Source organism: Herpailurus yagouaroundi, unplaced genomic scaffold (assembly GCF_014898765.1).
Source record: "Herpailurus yagouaroundi ecotype Mexico unplaced genomic scaffold, PumYag 184, whole genome shotgun sequence".
Lineage (NCBI taxonomy): Eukaryota > Metazoa > Chordata > Mammalia > Carnivora > Felidae > Herpailurus > Herpailurus yagouaroundi.
In genome coordinates, this window is record NW_024412415.1 from 25,745,994 (window position 1) to 25,768,020 (window position 22,027).

A 22,027-nucleotide genomic window follows, 5' to 3' on the forward strand; every position below is an offset into this window, starting at 1 on the left:
TGCTTTGGATTCTGTGTCTCCCTCTCTCTCTGCCCCTAACCCACTCACATTCTGTCTCTGTCTCTCTCAAAAATAAATAAACATTAAAAAAAAAAATTAAAGAAAAAAAATTCTTCTCCCTTGGAAACAAATGCCAAGTTTATGTTTGTCGTCCTAAGCCCATGTGAATCAGAATCACACGAAGCACTTATTAAACACAGAGCCCCTTGGGCCACACCTGAGATCTACTGATTAAGACTCTCTAGGACTTTAGACCAAGGAAGCAGCATTTCTACCAGCTCCCTGGTGATTTTTTATTTGAGAAGCACCAAGAGACGGATAAGTGTGAGGAATGGAAAGATCTTTAGTAATCTGCTTACGAAGAAGACTCTTAAGTCACTGTACCGACTGCTTTTGTGAGGTACAGGATCCACAACAATTTCAGGGAAAGAAATGCTTACCTTTGTCCAAATAACCCAGGTAAGAAATAACACCTGACGAGTTCACTGCACAAACTGCAGTGCAGTCCCACGCTCTTAGTCAATGAAACAACCTTTTGCCTTTCTGTTCACAATAGCTAAGCACCCAGCCAACAGAATCCGAACTCAATCCAATTATTGGAAATCCCCGTAAAGAGCCTGAGTGGTTGACCTGGATCTCATGTAGGTGGCAGCAGCTATGATAGTCTGAAAGAATCTAAATGTATTTTACTGAAATGATTTATCAAGCAAACAGCCTGCTGAGCATCCAACATGCTGGGACCCCTTACAAGTGAACAATCTGATCTATTACACAAATGCTAATGGAAGCAACTACAAAGAAATAGAAGCTATTTCTGCAAGTGAAAGCCCCCTCTCCCTTCCTAGAACCTCACCCACGTAAGCCATTTCTCCCATACCTTTGTCTGCAAGGTTCAAATTGAACTGGAAAGAGGAAAAAAAAATCATGGAGTCCAGGATCAATTGCCTAGTCAAAGCCACTTAAGGCATATCCAGTGTCCTAACACCAGAATACACATTTCTGTCAGTGGGATTTAACCATCTTATCTTCAGAACGCTGCTGCTTCCTCTCAACTTGCTCTCATAATTAGTGAGGCAGTTTATTCCTGTGGAAAATACTTCAGTGTAGGTTGAAGCTGCAAGGGTCATCCGGTTACTCACCATTTCTGCCCAGGACACGGCTGAAGGATGAGGACTGAGCACTCAGCTACCTATGTCAGGACAATCATCGTCAACAGTGCAGAGCAAGTGCCAGTACACGAGGAAAGCTTTGAATTTAATACATCTAACGTAAGTGCAAATGCTTGGAAGATGAGGTTCTGCCCCCCTAGATTTGCACCTTCAGACCGCTTAGGTTCCAGTACGTAAGGAAGTGTTTGCTGGGCAGAAGGACCCAGGTTCTAATAGAAACTGTGTGGGCAGGGCAATAGCATAAAGAAAAAACAACAACAACAAACTTGAATAATGTTTCTTTTCCGTCCCATTCCTCTTGTGTTTCATGTGGAAGGTCAAAGTAATGGAAGCCAAAGGCTCACAATGGTAAACAGTGATGTGGGCGGGGGAGCCTACAGAATGTGGCTGAGAACACAGTACATTCTGTGTTCCAGGCTGATTTTTTAAAATTTCTTTTCAAAACTAATAGAAGTTGAAAGTTTCAAGATTGGCTAAGGAACTAAGACACAAATTTATTTGGCTCCTGATGGGAAACACTACAGTAAATTTCATAAGCACCAATGCCGTTCATGAAAATGGTCGGCTAATCTCATCAGCTAACTAACTACAAACATGTTTCCACTGCTCCTTAGCTGGGGCATCCGAAAGGTCAGTCACTGTTCAAAATGCCAGTCAACATGAAGCAGTCAGCATGTTGCTTACGAAGAAGACTTGTAAGTCACTTCTACCAACTGCTTCTGTAAGGTATAGGGTCAACGACAATTTCAGGGAAAGAAACGCTTACCTTTGTCCAAATAAGCCAGGTAAGAAAGAACACCTGAAGCTCACTGCACAAACTGCAGCACCACGTGATGCCACAGGGAGGCGCCGCTGACGGCAGAGTTCAAGCTGGAACCATCTGCCATATTTTTTTTTAAACATAAAGAACACTTGCTGTCTAAAATAATGGCCAACTCCAAAACCATAAAATCAGCCTCCTGGAGTTCCCTCCTCTCTGCGGGTAGAAACCCCAAGTCAGCTCCACATCTGGCATTCCATGGAAAATGTGGCTTTATTGTCCATGGCAAGGAACCAAGAGGCCATTCTGAACAGGATGCTGACTCACATCTGCCAAGACACATTGACTGCACAAAGAAAATGGATTTCATTTTGTTTGATGAAGGCTCAGGAGTCCCTCAGGGCATGGCTGATTGGTTAGAAAATTAAACTGCCCAGATTCCCTCCTTATCTAGATGTGGGAAAAACCATGCCTCAGCTTAGATTACTGGAGATATGGGTATCAAACCTCAGAAGAAATCACCTTTGCAACATGAAGGTCAGCGGCAGGCCACAGAGAAAGGAGAGGGCCACAGGTCCATGGGTGTGGACATATTTTTTTTTTATTATAATAATATCAGCCACTCACTGAATACCTACCATGTGCCAAGCATGTTCCTAAGTACTTCGCACAATTCTACCATGTACTTTTCACCACATCCCTAAGAGGTGGATGTTATTGCGCATCTTACCGATGTGGAAACAAATGCTCATGCAAGGCAAGGACATGCCCAAGGTCACACAAGCAAGTCACCTGCAGAGTTGGAATTCAAACCAGGATTAAAGACCCAGGCTCACCGCATCGGGCTATCCTGCCTCCTGTTATAGAAAATTATCCAAAATTTAATAAGATCAGAGGAAGAGAGCACGTCCTCCCAGTGTGGCTAACAGGGCCTTCCAAGGCGCTTCTCCATGGCATGCTCACACTCAACCTGCTAGTTACTACTGTAGGGCACAGGCTCCATGGGGTTACACGTTAACTTGGGAGATTATGGTCCAAAGGTTAGGGCTTCAGTGCCCTGTAGGACACTAAAGGTCTTGTATCCAGCCCAGCAATCCTTATCCCTACACTCTTTTCTCAATGCCTATAAACGTTTACCCAGTCTTTCAAACGTCTCTTTGAACTAGTCTTATCTCCTTTGAGTTAAATAAATATTTGGCATATGTTCATCCCAAAGCTATATGAGTCATGTTGGTACCTTTTTGAAATTACACTTCAATACTTCTTCATATCACACTCCTCCATCTAGCTCCTAAAAAGGATATGGGACAGTATTGTGTCTATATGTCTATAGCACTGGACTTACTATTTAGTACATACAAATGTACACACATTTAATAATCTGTAGACAATGATTTGCCACCCACTAACAGTGCATGGCCACTGAAGAGATATCCCAACTGAGGTTTTTTCAAAAGAAAGAGCTAAAGACTCTCTCTTCCAGATAGCCATTACTAACTTGGGGAGAGAAGGGCAGCCCCTTCCCAACAGGGCTAATATGCCAAGTCATCTGTCTCCTGAAAGTGACTTCAGGGACAGAGAAGCACACACACATGTACGTACACACACGTACACACACACACACACACACACACACACACACACACAGTTGCCCAAAAGTATCCTTCCCACCATCAGCCACAGTGTTGCCTGGCCCAGAATTCCTGCTCTCGGAGGCAGGAATTTGCTGAGTGGGATCACTCAGCAAACGTGAGCACTCGGTGTCCAGAGGGTCCTGCCAGGAACTGGACATTCAAGTGGACAACAAAGACAAAAAAGGGAGATATCTAGGTCAGTGGCAGTGACATATGCTTTGGAAATTATGTGGGGCTCAGAACTGTACTATCTGGGGCATGTTAGTCATCTCCCTGGCCTCGGTTTCTTACTCTGTAAAACAGATCATGAGAACATTTACTGGGATGCAAAAAGAAAGGACAGGCTGAGTTAAAGACTGGAAACATGTCTACTACCCTCTCCACTCAGCTTCTGTCACAGGCCTGGCTCTTGTCTGCATTCGGTTTTGAGTCGATGACAATAAGGGCAAAGGGAGGACGGGGAACACTTTTGCCGTTAGCACTCATTACATTCGTTTTCATGATAACCTGTGGCAGCTGCCTGAGAGAGGAGAAAGAAAACAAGTACAGGGTGGAAGGTGGATGGGGAACCCCGGCGCCTCTCCCAGCACTGGCACCGACAGGGAATGGTTCTGACTCAAGCAAAGTGTGGTTTAGCTAAGCGCCTAAGAAGAAGGTTTGGCCCCAAAATCAATTTTCTTCTATTTCCATTCTGCTCTGGTCTCACCTCTGAGGAGTCCCTTAGAAAGTATGTCCGTGCCATCTGTTGGTAATCCCAGGGTGCATACACTTCAACAATCTAGAACCCTGTCTGCCTTCCATGCATAGTTACATTTCTGAAATACTCTACAGGACCAGCAGGAAAACACAAAGTAGGCCACCATTCCAAATTCAAGCCAAATCAAAATGTAAATGAAGGACGACCTGTCAAGTGCGAGCACCATCTTGTATCCTGCTACTCTATTAGCCTCAGGAGAGAAAATTTTAAAATCTGAACAGATGCACGAGGAACCAGCATACCCACCCTTAACTTGACTGATAGTGAAGAAGTCACTATTTACTGTCTTAGCATTGCTAACACCAAAAAAAAATCTGGTTCCTTCCATTGTCCCTAGGTAGAACTGATATTTGGATTTCCTCAGGGGAAAAAAGTAAATTTTTACAAAAAAAAAAAGAAAAGAGCTGAGAGCAGGCAATCAAAGCTAATGCCTATGGTTAGACAGGCACCAGGGACTCCTGCACCCATGTTTTGCAGACTTCTTGGCTCAGATTTGGCATCTATACACCCATGTAGACAAAGATCATCTTGAAGAAAATCACAAAATCTGTGCTCAGAGTAAAGGTGGCCATGACTCAGCACTGGCGCCTCTTTGTTCCCAGTGCTGCTGTAAGATGAGAACTCAGCCGAAAGTAAACTTGATCACAAAGGGAAAAGTCCTCAGTGAAGGGAAGGTTCCCTTCCTCCTGTTTCCTCACAGGAGGGTGGGAAGGCCCTGGGCTGCATGGGTCACAAAGACCTTCCTCACGAGTACACTCTCCCTCAGGCTTAAGGGTTCTTGTAGGTTTGGGCCCTCACCTCCCACTCCCCTCTTAAGAGAGAAGCCACCTTTCACAGCCAGTCTGCCTCCTGGCATCTTCGAGAGACTATATTCCTAACTGCTGTCTCAGCTGGACGAATATCCCTCCAGGTGTGCAGGTGAACCAAAAATACACGTCCCGGCCTGCTTTCCACTGGCATGGAATGTTAGTACTTTGGGCCATGCTGGAAAACATGGTTCCTTTTCAAAAATATAAGAGAAAAATAAGTGAAAAACTTGCTGCAGTTATGCTTCTCTATACTTGTGCTTAGGAGAAGGGGGAAAAATCACCCGCTTTTGCATCCCTTCCGGAGAACACAAATACTGCTAAAATCAAAACTGGCAATAATAACAGGGCAACTCATTTCCCTCCCCTTCTAGAGAGAGAGAGAGAGAGACCGAAGCTGTAGCCGTCTCTTGGCACTTACACTAACTCTGGGGTTGTGCTGCTTCTAATTACAATCTATTTTATGGAGTCTGGATTCGTCCTTTTCTAATTTAGCTGACTTTCCTTTCTAGTTATTTGGACCCATATGGTAAACCATTCACAGCTGTGTTGTACACTCTATAGTATATATTTAACCCAGGGCCAATCTAGACCAAGAGACTCCTACAGATTTAAGTCTCAGAAACCTCTTGTTAATTAACCAATATTACTACTTTTGCACAGCCTTATTCAGTTTCTAACTAGACGTAAATTAAGGTAAGTAATTGCATAGTCTACCTCAAGCCAGAGTATACACAAAACAATCATGCATTTGGTTTAGGTGACATACTCAAGAGATACTAAGATCCCTTCAAACTAAAAACAAGGCAGACTCACGAGCGTGAGCTAAATTCATTTTGTGAAAACAGATCAAAGCTCACTAGGGAACTGTTATCCTTCCTGGATACTGTCCAGATTCTGGAATTGTCCTCTGCTGCCTCATCTCACTCCCTGCTCTGCACTCACCTGTGTGTGGTCTGGGATCTGTGCACATTTGACTACACTTTAAATATAGGTTAAATATTTACCTTTTCACACAGTCTCAGGGGCCATGTTAAATCAGATTAAATAAGTTTAATGAAATAAAATCCTTGCCTTCAAGGAACTCACATTCTGGTCGGAGAGACAAATCCATACATAAATAGCTACAACACAGTATGACAAGAGCTGTAAATGACTTACATGAAGTATCTAAGACAAAGACCAAGGAATAATTGATTCTGCCTCCTCCTCAGAGAAAACTTGGAGAAGAAGCTGTGTACGGGCTCATGCTGAGAGGGGAGTGGGAGCTGCTTAGGGATAGAAGTGGGCTAACACTCCCACTAGATGGGGACTGCACACTCCCATCAGAGTAAAGGCTCTGAACAGCCTGCAGAAGCAGCTAGAAAGAGAATCTGCAATGGATGAGGCAAGGTGACCCATTAAGAGGACAGATGCCGTAACAGTCCAGGTGAGAGAGGATATGACTGAGGGGAAGGAAGGCTAATAACTGCTTCTGGTCCTCACGACTAGTGCAGACAGTAGTAGCAGCCCACTGTTCTCACCCAGTCCTGCCCCTCCCTCAAATTCCTCCAACTTCAGGCCTGTTCCCGTTTACCATCTTTTTTTTTTTTTTTTAATGTTTATTTTTGAGAGAGAGAGAGAGAGAGAGAGAGCACAAGAAGGAAAGGGACAGAGAGAGGGAAACAGGATCTGAAGCCAGCTCCACACTGCCAGCAGAGAGAGTGATGCAGGGCTTGAATCCATGAACCGCGAGATCACGACCTGAGCTAAAGTGGGAAGCTTCACCAACTGAGCCACCCAGGCACCTCTGCCATCCTTTGTTCAACAGCAGCTGCAGAAGCCTCCCCCACAGGTGACTTGCTCCCAGCTCTCCTTCCTGAGAGTACCTGCACTAAAGGGAAGTCTGTGGTCAGTCAGAGGGAGCAGAACACGCCCAGTGAGCTCGGTACGTGGCACACACTTGCACATGTGTGCACATACACTGAGTGACCTGATCTAGGAGGGGAGGCCCAGAGAGTCATCTTGTCATGGTCCTTTGCCCTTTGTTTAGGTCAGCATTTGAGGTTTACCCTTTGTTTCCATTGATGTCAAGGAAACAGCAATTACGGAACATGGTGTCCTCCCGATAAAGGGTTTGAGGTGGGAGTGGGGTTAAGGTGTGGCACGAGCTTCTTAATTACACTTAAGGTAGAAGGTATTTTAAATGGGAAGCGCAACTATTAATTAGCTCACTTTTTAAAAGTAGGGTTAGTTATCTACAAATATCAAGAGGAAGGAGAAAGGAACAAAGGGATGTTACTTTCCCAACTACTGACTTCGTTTGTTTGTAATTAAATGTATTGCCTTCCATTTATGAAGATGATGTGTGCCACCATAGCAAATTTGGAGAATACGCAATGTGCTGAAGGTGCAATAGAGGAAAAGAATCAATTATACAACTGACACCTTTAAGGTGAATGTATGTTAAAATGGGCATTCCAGGGGCTTCTGGGTGGCTCAGTTCGCTCTGAGCGTTTGACTTCGGCTCAGATCATGATCTCACGGTTGGTGAGTTTGAGCCCCGCGTCAGGCTCTGTGCTGACAGCTCGGAGCCTGGAGCCGCTTCGGATTCTGTGTCTCCCTCTTTCTTTGCCCCTCCCCTGCTCACGGGCGCATGCTCTCTCAAAAATAAGTAAACATTAAAAAAAAATTAAAATGAGCATTCTAAAATGTTGGTGATGGTTGCAAAACTCGGTGAATACACTACGAAACTGAATTGCACATTTAATATAGGTGAATTGTATGTATGTGAACTGTATCTCTGTAAAAATTGCTCATAAATCTCATTTTTCACATTTCTGTGACATTCTACAGATATTCTATGTAACACAGAAGGAGTTACCACAACTTACTAAGTCATTCTCCAACTAGAAGAGACCCGGGCTTTTCACCACCATAACTAATGCTGATATTAACATCTTTGGTACACTGAGCCCTACATGAATATCACTTTCTTTCTTCTCAATAGTTTCCTGGATTTAAGGTTCCCAAACATACTGACAATCCACAAATTATTTTAAGGGGCCAAGAGAACTAACACAAGAAAATTCAGTTACTCGGTAAAATTACTAGGTACCAAAAGTAAATAATTAAGTGGTCCTAAGTGGAATCACTAGGCATTAAGTCCGGAAGAGAAGAAGACAGGGGATCTGAACCTGGACCACAAATATGACAGGTATCCGATATCGATAGAATCCCAACTACAAAATGTTCTTCACGTCTGAAAATAACTTATGGCAAAGAAAAAAAGTCCAATCCTTGCAGGTGGGTGGCGCGAGATCAGGGTGTTTAAGAACACAGGCCTGGGGCTGAACAAAGCTGTTCAAACCCCAGTCTGAACCAAGGCCAAGAGACCTGAAACATGTTAACCCTAAATTGTGTCACCCATAAATCCGAGAGGATACGACACTATGTCAGGATCAATTTGAAGTTCACCTAAGAAGAACATTCCCCAAAGTGCTTGGTGCAATGCCTTCCCATAATCAGCGCTCAATAAATAGTGGCAACCATACTAGTGATGTCAGCTGCTTTTGACCAAACTGGAATGCAGGAATCCAATTCTTAGTCCTCCAGACGTTTCTGTTTAGAAACTACAGTATTTTCCTACTAACTCAGAAAGGGCCTGAAGGTATTTTTATTACCATGGGAGTTTCAGCTGTTACCAGAGTTCATTTGCACAATCTTTACATTCCAGTGTGCTTAGAAGCTTTCTCATGCAGGGATGAAAGCAGCCTTTGTCTCAAGCTTGTAAAAGGCACCATCTTTGTCAGATGAGTTAACTGCTAGGTGAGTGGAGTGTGTTTCTACAGTGGCCTGTCAAGAACCCCCAGGAATGTAGGCACACCCAAATAGGGAGATAAGGTGAGTGTTAGGACAGTGGATCCTGTGTGTTAAGGTAACATGTTTTGCACATTTTGAGCACTGTCTCTATGGCAGGCCCCACTCTTACCTCACAACAACTGGAGGAGAAGAAAAAAAAACCGTAACTGTGTGAAGTGTAACTTTGATTAGCTCTACTTTATAGGAGGAAACTGAAGCTTAAGGAAGTCAAGTGTTTTTCCGGAGTCAGAGAGCTAGTAAATTAGTGGCAGAGCCAAGGTGGTAAGTGAGCCACAATGGCACATGCACTCACCCACTACACACTTCAGCTCCAGCGAAGAGAAAGGTCTGTGGTGAGATTAGCCCTGCAAGTTTTTTTTAACTGTTTATTTATTCATTTTGAGAGAGACCACTGGAGTGCCTGCATGCCCACGCACATGCGCAGGGGAGGGGCAGAGAGACAGAATCCCAAGCAGGCTCCCTGCTCAGTGGGGAGCCAGATGAGGGGCTCCGTCTCACAAACCATGGGATCATGACCTCAGCTGAAATCAAGAGTCATACACTTAACCGACTGAGTCCCTCGGGAGCCCCAAGGCCTGAAAATTTTAGTCTCATTTTCTGATTAGTGACTTCCTGACTTCCCAACCCAGAGTTTGACAAGTATGGTCATTTAAAAGCATCAAGAAAAGAAGACTCATATTAAACGTCTAATTTCGATGCTTCTTTACTCTCCCTCCAGTTGTCCAGGCAGCCATTCTGGGAGGTTCCCAGTGTCCTCACACAACGTAAGGCTGCTTCAGGCAGATGGTGCAAATCCTTGTGTCCTGTTAGAGCCACAGGATGTAAAAGATTTTTCTCCTCTCCATCCTGTCTCTAGAAACAAAGTCACCAGTTTCTCTGAGGTTTTAGGAAAGATGACCATGTAATTTATCCCACAAAACAATTCTGAGAGTGACAAGGGGCACAATCAGTAAATAATGTAGACATAAATAAGCCAGGTCATATGATCATCCTCGTTTTAGGTTCCTAGGTAATCCTGTTTGAAGTTCCCAGTCTGTCAGTGACCTGAATGCAACTTGTACAAGAGTGTCCCTAAGTTAAAACACTCTACTGTGAAGAGAAAACCACTCATCATCAGCACAGGTAGGAACCAGCAACTGCTCTGGTTGCCGGGTCACATCCACATTTCAGTCTAGCCCCTCAGGGAAAGGAAGTGCTTTGTCCAAAAGGGGGAAGAACGCAGTGAATCACAAGCATCACCACACTAATCACAATGTTCCAGGGATTTGGGGGTGGGGGGACCCCAAAGACACGTGCTTCATTAACATAAGCCAGAGTCTGAAGGGAGAACAGCACGATGATGACCTGAACAAGTTCTTGCTCAGCTCCGCCCAATTAAATGCTTTATCTGCTGTATTTCTAAGGGAAGCTCATACGCCCCCAGCCCTCTCTTACTCATCCTAGAACTTGAGGAAACACTCATTCTGACAGCTTTTCTAATTCAAGCTCCAGGCAGAAGAAGGGGCGTAACTGATAGGGTTAAAAAAAAGGTCTAAATTTTTTGTTCATTAGATCAATCTAAAAGCAAAGCAGTAAAAATTTCCCAGCATTTTTCCAACAAATGTAACAAAATTCAAGGGGATCCAGGACAAAAAAGGCTCTTTCGGATCACCATGACCAACCTCTTCCTTATAAAGGAGGCGCTGAGGACTCGAAGTGAAGAGTTGAGCCCAAAACACACATGCAGGGGATCAGGCCTCATGGCTCTCAGCTTAGACCTATTCCCATGTTACTGGGCTCCTTGCTTAAAATACTTTCTCATGTTTTAAGTCTTCAAAGTGGGGAAGGAAGAGGGAGGGAGGGTAGGAGGGGTGGGGTGGAGTGGGGAAGGCATAGATCCACTCCATCAAGGCTCGATGACAATTTCAAATGGGCAGTATATGGAGATTTGAGGGAGAATGAAGAGACAACAAAAATGCCTCAATCAGAGCCTGGCAAGAGGAAGACAAAAGTCACCTACCTTTGGTCTTGATGGCCGTTTCAATGTTCAGAGCATCACGCTCAGCATCAAAATTGGTGTATGCTTTGACTGACCCGTATGCGCTTGGGGGAGTGGAGTGCTGAGGTTGAAAGACAAACACACTCAAGTCATAAACATTTCAAACCCTCCAGCTGAAACAGCCCTAAAATGGACTTTTTTCCATTGTTTCTTTAAACAATTCAAATCATTCGTAAACTAGGTAACTAGGGAAGTATCAATGTGCCCATCACACAGAGGATAAGAAACTTCATCATTTCTAATGAGAATTTGTCTTGAAAGGCTCAGCTACTTTAGAATACACCATGTGTATTTCCACTTACCCTATTTCTGGTGCACACTCAAAAGCAGACAACCCAAAATTGGGCCTCCTGGCTCTCAGCTTAGGCCTATTCCCATGTTACTGGGCGTTTATCTGGTAAGGCTTTGGAAAGCATGAAACTAGGCCGGCAACAATGTGAAACAAGCTGAAAATGTGGTAATGCCTGAATGACAAGTGTGTTTAGCCAAGTTTTTGCTACAGGCATATGAATTTCCACTGGGCCTGTATCACTGGGCTCACAATTCTTTAAAATATAAATGTAAAATGCTGACCTGCTTATTTTAGACTATCAGATAAGCGAGGGAAGCCATGGCACTAAGGTGGTCAGGCCTCATGGCCCACAACCTCTTTCTGCTCACCAAGTTCCTGCTCCTCTCTCTCTCCGTTCCCTCTCCTCTGCTATCTTTAACACTATGCCTTGAACCCTATGTCTACCACTCTTCTTATTTTCTTATCGCCTTTTAAACAATACCCTCTCTCTTTTCTAATGATCTGATGGCCCCGCTCCCACCCACCCCACCCCACCACCCCAGACTGAGGGAAGGACAGTAGAGTGCATCTACATCACTTCCTTCCAAAGCGTTTAACTTCTCTCCTTCCTTGAGAGCTCTTGGAGCTTTCCTCCCTGCTACCTGGTCCCAAAGCAAAGAACAAGCAAAAGAAGACGGACACTGGTTTATGCCGTCAGTGGAACCATCCACCTTCAACATCAAGACTAGTCCATCCCCACCACCTACCCCAAGTACATAATAGCCATCATGATGTGATGACTTTGCCTTGCTTCGATTTCTGGGAAGAGTCCCAGACCGAGGTGCCCTGACTTACCTTTCCACCCACGGGCAACACATTATGAGGCATCCCAGCACCCATTTCACTTGGTTTTATTAGCAGTGAGGTTATACAGGTAAGTAACTATGATGCCATCCTCTCAAATATCTCCCAAGGCAAACCAGAAATCTAAGCTCAAGACTGGACAGAGTATTTCAAAATGTACTTGTGATCATCTTGGCCAAATACTGAATCCATTTAATATTTAAAACTCTGAAACACAATGGATTCTTAAATTCCATCTAATTTTCCTCAACACTCCCGTAAGATTATATCAATGGAAATGAAACATACATTCAGGAAAAGGTAAGGACAAAATGCTATTCTGAAGTAATATATTTATTATGGTGGCTACAAAATGTGTTTGGAAATCTAAGAAGAACATCTTAGATTATTAGATTATTATTATTATTATATTATTAAAACATTATTAACAATAAACAATTATTTACATCAATTATTTCCAAAGGCAAGCAGTCTGGTCATTGAGCCATATCATATAAGGCTTTATTTCTCAGGTCCTATGTTGTCTTATTCCAAAAACAACAGTGAGTAGGGAAAAGTTATAAATAATTTATAAATTTTCTGGAAACAAAACTAAATGGATAATTGAACCTATTACCTGTAAAATCCACTTGTTTGAAAATCAAATTATTGAGGAAAAGTGATTTTTTTTCTTCCTTCAAAATATGGGGGAAATTGGCCCCTGGGTGGCTCAGTCAGTTGAGCAGCTGACTTCAGCTCAGGTCATGATCTCTCAGTTTGCAGGTTCGAGGCCTGCATCAGGCTCTGTGCTGACAGCTCAGAGCCTGGAGCCTGCTACGGATTCTGTGTCTCCCTCTCTCTCTGCCCCTCCCCTGCTTGTGCTCTGTCTCTCTCTAAAATAAAAAACCTTAAAATATGGGGGAAATGTAGGACATTTTCTATTGCAGGCCCATCTCTCCACACAGAGAAATGCATCATACTAAAGGCTACACGAGAAGCCAACTTCTGAAATCTGATACTAAAAATAATCTAATGATCAGATCCATTAAGGAATAAATTATTTAGCTCTTGGACTTGTCTGGACCTCAACATGCAGCTTGTTAAGTGTTGCCAACAACAGTGTGCACAAGTTCCAAGAGGAAAGGTTAAAAATATACACTATTGGGGCACATGGGTGCTCAGTCAGTTAAGCGTCCAACTCTTGGTTTTGGCTCAGGTCATGATCTCACGATTCGTGGGTTTGAGCCCCAGGCTGGGCTCTGTGCTGACGGCTCAGAGCATGGAGCCTGCTTTGGATTCTGTGTCTCAGTCTCTGCCCCTCCCCTGCTCTCACTCTGTCTCTCTCTCTCTCAAAAATAAATAAACATTAAAAAAATTTTTTTAAAAATAACAAACGTCTAAGTCCTTGTCTAGAACAACTTCCTGTACACTGTAAGAAGTCCAAAACACACAAGGATCATTTTCAAGATGGCTGTAGCTTATGACAGTCATTAATAAAATGCCAGGGCATGACATTAAAAGACATGTATCATCATAACAATTACTACCATTGTCATGCTAAGTATATAGCAAGGTAAAACTCCAGCCACTCCAATGTCACTAGTGTATGTTCAATTTTAATGTGATGCCCAAAAAGTTTCCAGTGCCATAACATTTCTATCAAATTGAACTACTAGGAACGGCAAAAGTAACGGGGAAGGAAAGGGGAACAAAGACGGGGAATGACTGTCTATATTTTGTCCTCATTTTCCCTAGATGCACAAGGAAAGAGAGTAGCACAGTTATCCAGAGAGATGTCCAATTTGCAAAAATTACACAAAGTGAAAATGACATACTTACATCACCCTCCAAGCTGAGCTTGCAGAGAATTTCGTGAACAGTAGACATTTTGAAAGAAGCTGGGGAAAAAAAGTACAAGAAGAAAATATTTATGAAGAGGCTTTCCTTTCCCCTGAAGCGCAGTGATTCATTATACTAATCTCTATTTCTTGGACCATTTCATCTGAGGATATTAGAGTAATTTTTGCAAATAGATTCAATTCCTATCTTATGATTGGGCAAATTAAAGCTGGGAGATGGTGTGCCTTAGATTTGGGATGGACTACAGAAGTAGCCAGTCTTTCTCCTGTTCTGTGTAAACAGAACCTGGGGAGACTGATTTGTGAATATAAAAACATAATGCTCCCCAAGGCTAATGCAACCTGTTCAAACAGGATAAAACTGAGTCTTCCACTTCTCATAAAAAGTGATAAGCTTGTCAAACCAGCCACTGCTTCTGTATTTCTCACCAGTAATTTAACCTATTGAAAAGGACCTGAAAACCATGAGTGTGGCCTGAAATCAATAGCATTTGCACACTGGCCCATTCTATCCATACTTATTACTATCCATCATTATTTTCTTAGCTCACTGATGTTTAGAAGATATTAAACTGTTTATGAAAAAGACAATGGACAGATTTTCTAACATTAACTCATTCCATAAAAGACTGATCCTTGTATTTAAGATTCAAAATGGCTGAAATGAAGTCATCTTCCAGTTAATACACTTAATCGGGCTGTGACACGATAGCCTGATGAATTGGCTTTCCAGCTTTGCAATCACACAGTTCTCGGAATTGATACACCAACCTCTGCCAATGAAAAGTGCCCAAGTAGCAGGAAATTTATCTCAACTGAGACAAGAGAGGTCATTTAGCACCATCATCCCAAAATAAAGAAAACAGAGCAGAGCTGTATCCTGAAACAGTGGGATCGACAATTGAATTACAGCAACGTTCACTTTGATCTCTCTGTGCTTAATATTCTTTGATCAAGGAAATTATGCCTATGCAAATCCTGCTTTCTATTCTCTTCCAACAGTTAGCATGGTCTAAGTATCTTCATAAAACTGGCTTGGAGGCAGTGTTTGGCACACACATTTGTTAACTCTTCTCAACACTTTGGACGAAAAGCAGGTGCCAGGCTCTGTGTTGGGTGGAGGTGTAAGAAATATGAGAAAAGAGGATTCACCTTTATTTGTGCTTATAGATATATTTTTGCAAGACTTTCATCCTGAGCTCTCTCCTAGACCACCCCTCTGTCTTCAAGAAAACCACCGCTATTCCAAGTACCCCCACTCCCTCAGCCCTCAGACACCCCCACCCGCAAATATGTCCCACCACTGGGATAGAATCCTGACTGTAAAAAGTCTTGCTCTACAAATAAACTGTGGTGCCCAGACAATGGAATATTATTCAGAACTGAAAAGAAATGACCTATGAAGCCATGAACACACATGGAGGAATCTTAAATGCATATTACTACGTGAAAGAAGCCAGTCTGAAGGGCTACCTACTACACACATGGTATGATTCCAACTAAAATGACAGTCTGGATAAGGCAAGACAAAGGAGACAGTAAAAGGATCAGTGGTTGCCAGGAATTAGAAAAGAGGGAGGGATGAACAGAGGATTTTTAGGGCCACGAAACTACTGTGTATGATACTGTAATGGTAGCCACTATACATTTGTCAAAACCCATAGAATGTATAGTACCAAGAGTGAACTCTTATGTGAACTATGGGCTTTGAATGACAGTGATATGTCAAGGTAGGTTCATCAGTTGTAACAAGTATGCCATGCTGGTATGGGTGGTCATGCATCTCTAACTGAACTGTCCAAAACAGTGGCTACCAGCCACACCCGGGTATCAAGCATTTGAAAACTGTCCAGTCCAAGGTGAGATGTGCTCTAAGTGTAAACTACACCCTGGATTTTGTAGACTTACTATGAGAAAAAGAATATAAAATATCTTTGTTTTTTATATTAATTATATACCGTATTTATAATATGTTAGGTACATTGGGTTCAACCAAATACATGATCTAAATTTAATTTCACCTGTTTCTTTTCCTTTTTTTTTTTTTTAATTTTTTTTTTCAACGTTTATTTATTTTTGGGACAGACAGAGACAGAGCATGAACGGGGCAGGGGCAGAGAGAGAGGGAGACACAGAATCGGAAACAGGCTCCAGGCTCTGAGCCATCAGCCCAGAGCCGGACGCGGGGCTCGAACTCACGGACCGCGAGATCGTGACCTGGCTGAAGTCGGACGCTTAACCGACTGCGCCACCCAGGCGCCCCATCTTTTCCTTTTTTTTTTTAAACTGGGTACTAGAAAGTTTACAGTTGCATGTGCAGCTCAAATGCTATTTCTGTTGGGCAGCACTGATCTAAAGGATCCCATGGTGCCATGGTCCAATCCTAGTCCAAAAACGTCTGCAGTAGCCAGGTTACTCGAAAACCAAGTTTGAGATTTCTTGTCAAGACAAACAAGTTTGAGTCTGCCTTGATAGAGCAGGAAATCTCCTACTTCTACTTGCGGAAAGAAACATTCCAGAGGGTATCACCAGTATCCATCCGCCTGAGAATCACCTAAGCAGAATTCCCTAGGACACTAACCACCCAATCCTGACCTTGACTACCACCCCCGAGGCTTAGTCAGAACTGCAATAGGTCTGCAGTAAGGGATGAACTGTTGTCACTCACCTGGAAGAATTCTAGTCCCAACCGTAAACAGCTAAGAAATAAAAACACCGCAACAAAAGCAAAACCCTGAACAGAGGACCGCTAAGTCAGACTTGCAGACAGAATTGTTTCTCCTCACAGAGAAGTGTGGATTAAAGTCCACTTCTTTCTTAAATCAGTTACCTCACATTGGTTCTGATGTTTAGGGAATCTCAACCACAGAGGCACAGTAAGTTTTTACTGCATAGTTCTTCCTCTAAGTTGCCTTTCCGGCCATGAGCACTGGCTTTGCAAACAGCGGCCTAAGCTTGTCCCACGTGGGACCCTCGTTACCGTATAAGTCAAAGGCAATCTGATATACACTCTCCATTCCTGTTAATTCTTCTCCCACAGCCACAACACATTGAGGAGAGCCAGAAAATAGGGCTTTTTTTAAGCGCCACAAATCTTCATCTCCATTCTATCGTCCACAGTTGTGCTGTTCTTTCATCAAATCAATCCTACATGCTACTATCAATTAAATTCTTGGGGCGCATGAGTGGCTCAGTCAGTTAAGGGTGCAACTCTGGCACAAGTCATGATCTCACGGTTCCTGAGTTTGAGTCTGGTTTGTGAGTTCGAGCCCATCGGGCTAGCTGCTGTCATCACAGAGCCCACTCCAGATCCTCTGTCCCCCTCTCTCTGCCTCTCCCCGCCTCTGAAAAATAAACATTTTTAAAAAAATAAAATTCTTCTATTTCATCCTATTGAAATAGTTAAAAACCCATCCTTCAATGGTATTCTCTTATTCCAGCTTGGGGCAGCCCTCAAAGACTGGCACAGAAACCCCATTTCGGCGCCCTCTATGTACTCCCCAGGAAAAGCGGACTTGAGCCCAATAGTTACTTGCTTCTCCCCAAACACTGTACTCCTTTCATCCGCAGCACCCTGATGCCTAGTTCCTCCCCCATATCCGTACCTTTACCTCTTTTTCTAGTTATGGAGACAATACCCATTCCTGAAGTTACCACTACTCTGGCATCTGCTAATGGGGTGGCTGTAGCTGCCATCCCACATGCTCTCTCCCACCTTTCAATGCCAAAAGCACTTTCTGATGCCACCAGACTTCTTTGCTGAGCAAAACGTACTGAGTTCCTGCATGTACCAAGTATTCAAATGGCAAATGCCTAAGTACCATTCAGAGTGGCAGGGAGTATGTTTTACTTCATCTTCCTCATCGAGTCTTGATCCCCCGCAAATTTAAGAGTGCCTTGCACACTCTAGATGCTAAATAAACTTTTAGAAATGAGTTGGTATTTGGCACAATTCGCATTTATATTTGTATTATTTACAGCCATTCTGCAGAAAAAGCAAAATGATCACAATAACCACAAAACAGTATCCATGACATTTGCTATAACTCAATGCAAGTTCTTTTCTATCCAATAAATATTTCCTATTTCGTGCAAGCTTAATAACAAATACATTTTTACCTTACAAATAAAATATGGCCCTTGTTTCTTCATCCGATCCCCTGGCAATGCAAAGCCATTTTGTGAACGACTGACTAGTCACTAGAAGAAACAGTCGGCTCTGCCACTTACAATGCTTGTTAAAACATCAGTTAGCATAGTACGTTTGATTGATGAGAATGTGCCAGTGCAGCGCTACTCTTGAAAGCAGAGAAAGTCTTGGTAGTGCTACTGTAGGTTACAAACACAGGTAACATGCAAATAATCAATAAACCCCTAGCAAGCACACACTTGGTCTGCACTCACTGAGGGCTATGACAGACACACACAAAACTGTGAAATGCAGACTCCACCCCCGCAGGGCTTTCCAGCTCTCTTCCCTTCCTGCCCCAGTGAGACGCCTGAGACATAAGCCCAAGTTACTCAGCTAATGAGAACGGAGGCAGGGCCAGAATCTGGGTCCTCTGACTCTTGGGCCTTCACCTTTGCAACTTCACAACAGTTCTTCATTCCAAAGACTAAGACTCAGGCAGAGAGAAAGATAAAAGTAATAAGGGTGGGATCAGGTAAGAGCTTTCTGGTGAGGTACTGACTAGATGGAGAACAGCATTCACTCGGGAAGGTTCCAACCCGAGAAACATGTGGGAAAGGCTAGGGAGAAGAAATGGAAGAGACGGTCTATCCCTGGGTGGTGGGAGAACCAAGAGGACAGGTTTAAAACACGTCTAATGTGGTATCCTGTGGGAGGCCTAAAATATTGGATTCTGAATGGTGCAAAATTAAGATTGGCTGCGGAAATACTGGAGAGCCAGAAAGCCAAAGTGATTTGTTCACCAATGCTTGCAGTATCTGTTCAGAACATTTGCTGTGGAGGCTGAATTTTTTGGGGGGGAGAGGGGGGTGCAGGGGGGATGCAGAAGGGGAGGGAGAGAAGAGAGACACACAGACAGACAGACTCTTAAGCCCTGACGTGGGGCTCAGTCTCACAACCGTGAGATCATGACCTGAGCCGAAATCAAGAGTCAGACTAAGCTTAACCAACTGAGCCACCCAGGCGCCCCTGGAGGCTGAATTTTCTTACTTAAGCTCTGCCGTAGTTAACCTAGTGCTTTGAGAATAAAATGAAGTCTACAAGCCATGAGACAATTCCATTCTCACCTATTCCACATCACGGTGTAAAAATTCTGAAGTGTTTTAAAAGCAGAACAACCACTCCTTGCCTGGCAGACTTCTTACAGAACATGAAAATGGCAGTCTGCATCACTCTTTCCAGCACTTTGACCTCACCCAGATCTCCAACTGGTTTCAACTTGTAAAACAGAAGGGAAAAAGTCAGCAAATACCATCTGTTGGTGAGTTAGGATCTGCACGCACCAGTACCTTCCATTCCCAGGGAAGGGCTGGCTGACGAGACAAGATCATTAAAATGGCTCTTTATCAGGTAAAGTTTTTTCGTTTAAGAAAATAACTGGAGAGGTACAGAGTGACTTACTGAAAGAGCCACACCTACTTCAAACAAGTCTGAAATAATTCACCACCGGGGTGAGAACACAGACTCACTGTGCCCCTCCCTGCCCCAGCCATAAAGGGAACAGTTTTTTCCTCTGGCCTTGAAAATATTAATGAATGAAGACAGTTAACTGCCTGACTGGAAAAGCTCTTCCAGTACAAAGCCAGACATTAATGAAATCTGTGCAGCTGTCGAAAAACAATCATTGACATTTAACATAAGGGCTGTCTTAAAGATACTTAAGGGGGCGCCTGGGTGGCTCAGTCGGTTAAGCCTCCAACTTCGGCTCAGGTCGTGATCTCACAGTTCTTGAGTTGGAGCCCTACACTGGGTTCTCTGGCTGAGCCCACTTCAGATACTCTGTCCCCATCTCTCGCCGCCCCCCTTCTGCTGCTCATGTTCTCTCTCTCTCAAAACAAGTAAAAAAGATTATTAAAAAAAGATACTTAAGGGTTTGTCCTTTTTTTTTAAAAAAAAACCCTACATTTTTAAAAATATTTTACTGTTTCACTGCAAACATGCAGTAATAAAAATGGTACAAGTGAAACAGGTTTAACTATGCCCATAAAAAGAAAATTAAAACAAAATTTGCAAAAAAACAAACAAAAAAAAGTTGAAACAGACAAAGCAAACCCAAGAGTCAACACTACAAATCAAAAACAAGTCCTACTAAAAGGAATTAGGAACCAGCTCCAGAAAACCCAAATACTAATTCACACAAACAAACAAACAAAACCATGTTGCAACAGGGCTGGTCTGCACAACCAAATCTGAAATCTGAGTATAAACCAGCAGTTTCGTGGACACACCCACTTTACAGTTTTTACGTGGCATGTTGATGTGTTGCCACAAAACACAGCCCTAGCAACCATGATGAATCAATCAGGAACTGGATGATACAAATGAGGATTTTTAAAGCAAAAATGTGTGGGGTTGGGAGTGTGGAGGGTTGGGTTTCCCCACCAAAACCTTTCCTGTGCAGAGTTCCAGGTCCACAGGATCAGACTGGGATTTTAAACCAAAAGCGGGGAGGAGGAATGCATGAGTGGGGCTGGGCGTGGAATTCATATTGTACTCCGTCCACTCTTCACCCCACCCCCCCAAAGCATCTCTACTGAAGAGAACATTCCTGAAAACACAGACTTTTCTCCTTGGTTTTACGGTCTTGATCAATGCCTGAGTCACAGGGCCAAGTCATTCCGCAGAAATCCTGGAATTCTGCCCAGTGGCCTTGATCTAACTGAGCGGGGCGGACACAATAGCACTTGCTCTGGCTTGCTCGTTTGCTGCCAGACCTGTATCAGGATGTGTCTGTTTGCTACCTACAGACCTACGTGGCAGCCTCCTGTTCTCAGAGATTCTCTGTCAGTCCCCTGACATGGGTTTGGAGTGGGTGGAAAGAAACTGGCAGGAAGAATGAAGTCAGCTGGCATGAAACACTTTCAGGGTTGGGAAATCAAGGCCTGCACATCTACAGTTCAATTTCAATGTTTTATGACCCACTTATTATATTTCTAATGGGGTCCTGATGCCTACAGGAAAGAGTCTAAACTCAGCATTCAAGATCTTGACTCTGGACTCTACCTACCTTTCCATAAAGATCTCCTACACAGCCCCACATGAATGCACACATACAAATACGTACGTGTGTGTATACACACATACACACACACACACACACACACGCACACACCCCTAGCACTGCAGTCACACTGGACTGGTAATCCTTCTCCAAATACACTGAGCACAGTTCTACTACGTTTATGCCCAAGTTCTTCAAGTTCCCTCCTCTGGGAACACCCAATCTTGATCAGCTGACATCCTCATGAGACTTCAGGATACAAAAAATCATGTACTTTTCTCCTGCACCTCTCCCTGCCCTGTGCTCCTGTCTCCTGTATATGAAGGTGGTCTTCCATTGTATCTGCTCATAGGGTTTGTCACCTTCACTTCTGTTTCCTCACAGGTCTGAGAGCAGTGCCTAGCTAACAGTTGGCATTCAATCGCACTTATGGATGGTTTACACACACTGGGTCTTTCCAACTTGTGTGTCCTATTTCAATGCACTCTTGCTCAGTCTTCTTTCTCTCCTTCAGACTAAACAACCCAAATGCAGTTCCAGTTCCATATATTCTGAGCTGGATGCTTAAGCAGCCAGCTTCTGTGCAAATCTTCTCAAAGCCTGGCAGAGGGGGGCCTGGGTGGCTCAGTCGGTTGAGCGTCCGACTTTGGCTCAGGTCATGATCTCGCGGTCCGTGAGTTCGAGCCCCACATCAGGCTCTGTGCTGACCGCTCAGAGCCTGGAGCCTGTTTCAGATTCTGTGTCTCCCTCTCTCTCTGACCCTCTCCTGTTCATGCTCTGTCTCTCTCTGTCTCAAAAATAAATAAACGTTAAAAAAAAAAAATTAAAAAAAAAAAAAA

General features: G+C 43.5%; 1 protein-coding gene across 3 annotated transcripts in view; it reads right to left on the reverse strand.

Annotated features, from left to right (window-relative positions):
- ANXA2 (annexin A2) overlaps window positions 1–22,027 on the reverse strand; it is a 43,475-nt gene that overhangs the window by 17,766 nt on the left and 3,682 nt on the right. For all 3 annotated transcript variants that reach the window (XM_040492851.1, XM_040492853.1, XM_040492852.1), the window contains exons 2-3: window positions 13,979–14,037; window positions 10,987–11,086 (exon numbers count right to left, since the gene is read on the reverse strand). In XM_040492851.1, the coding sequence (XP_040348785.1) occupies window positions 10,987–11,086; window positions 13,979–14,026 (148 nt within the window). In that variant the 5' untranslated portion in view covers window positions 14,027–14,037. The remainder of the gene's footprint in view (window positions 1–10,986; window positions 11,087–13,978; window positions 14,038–22,027) is intronic.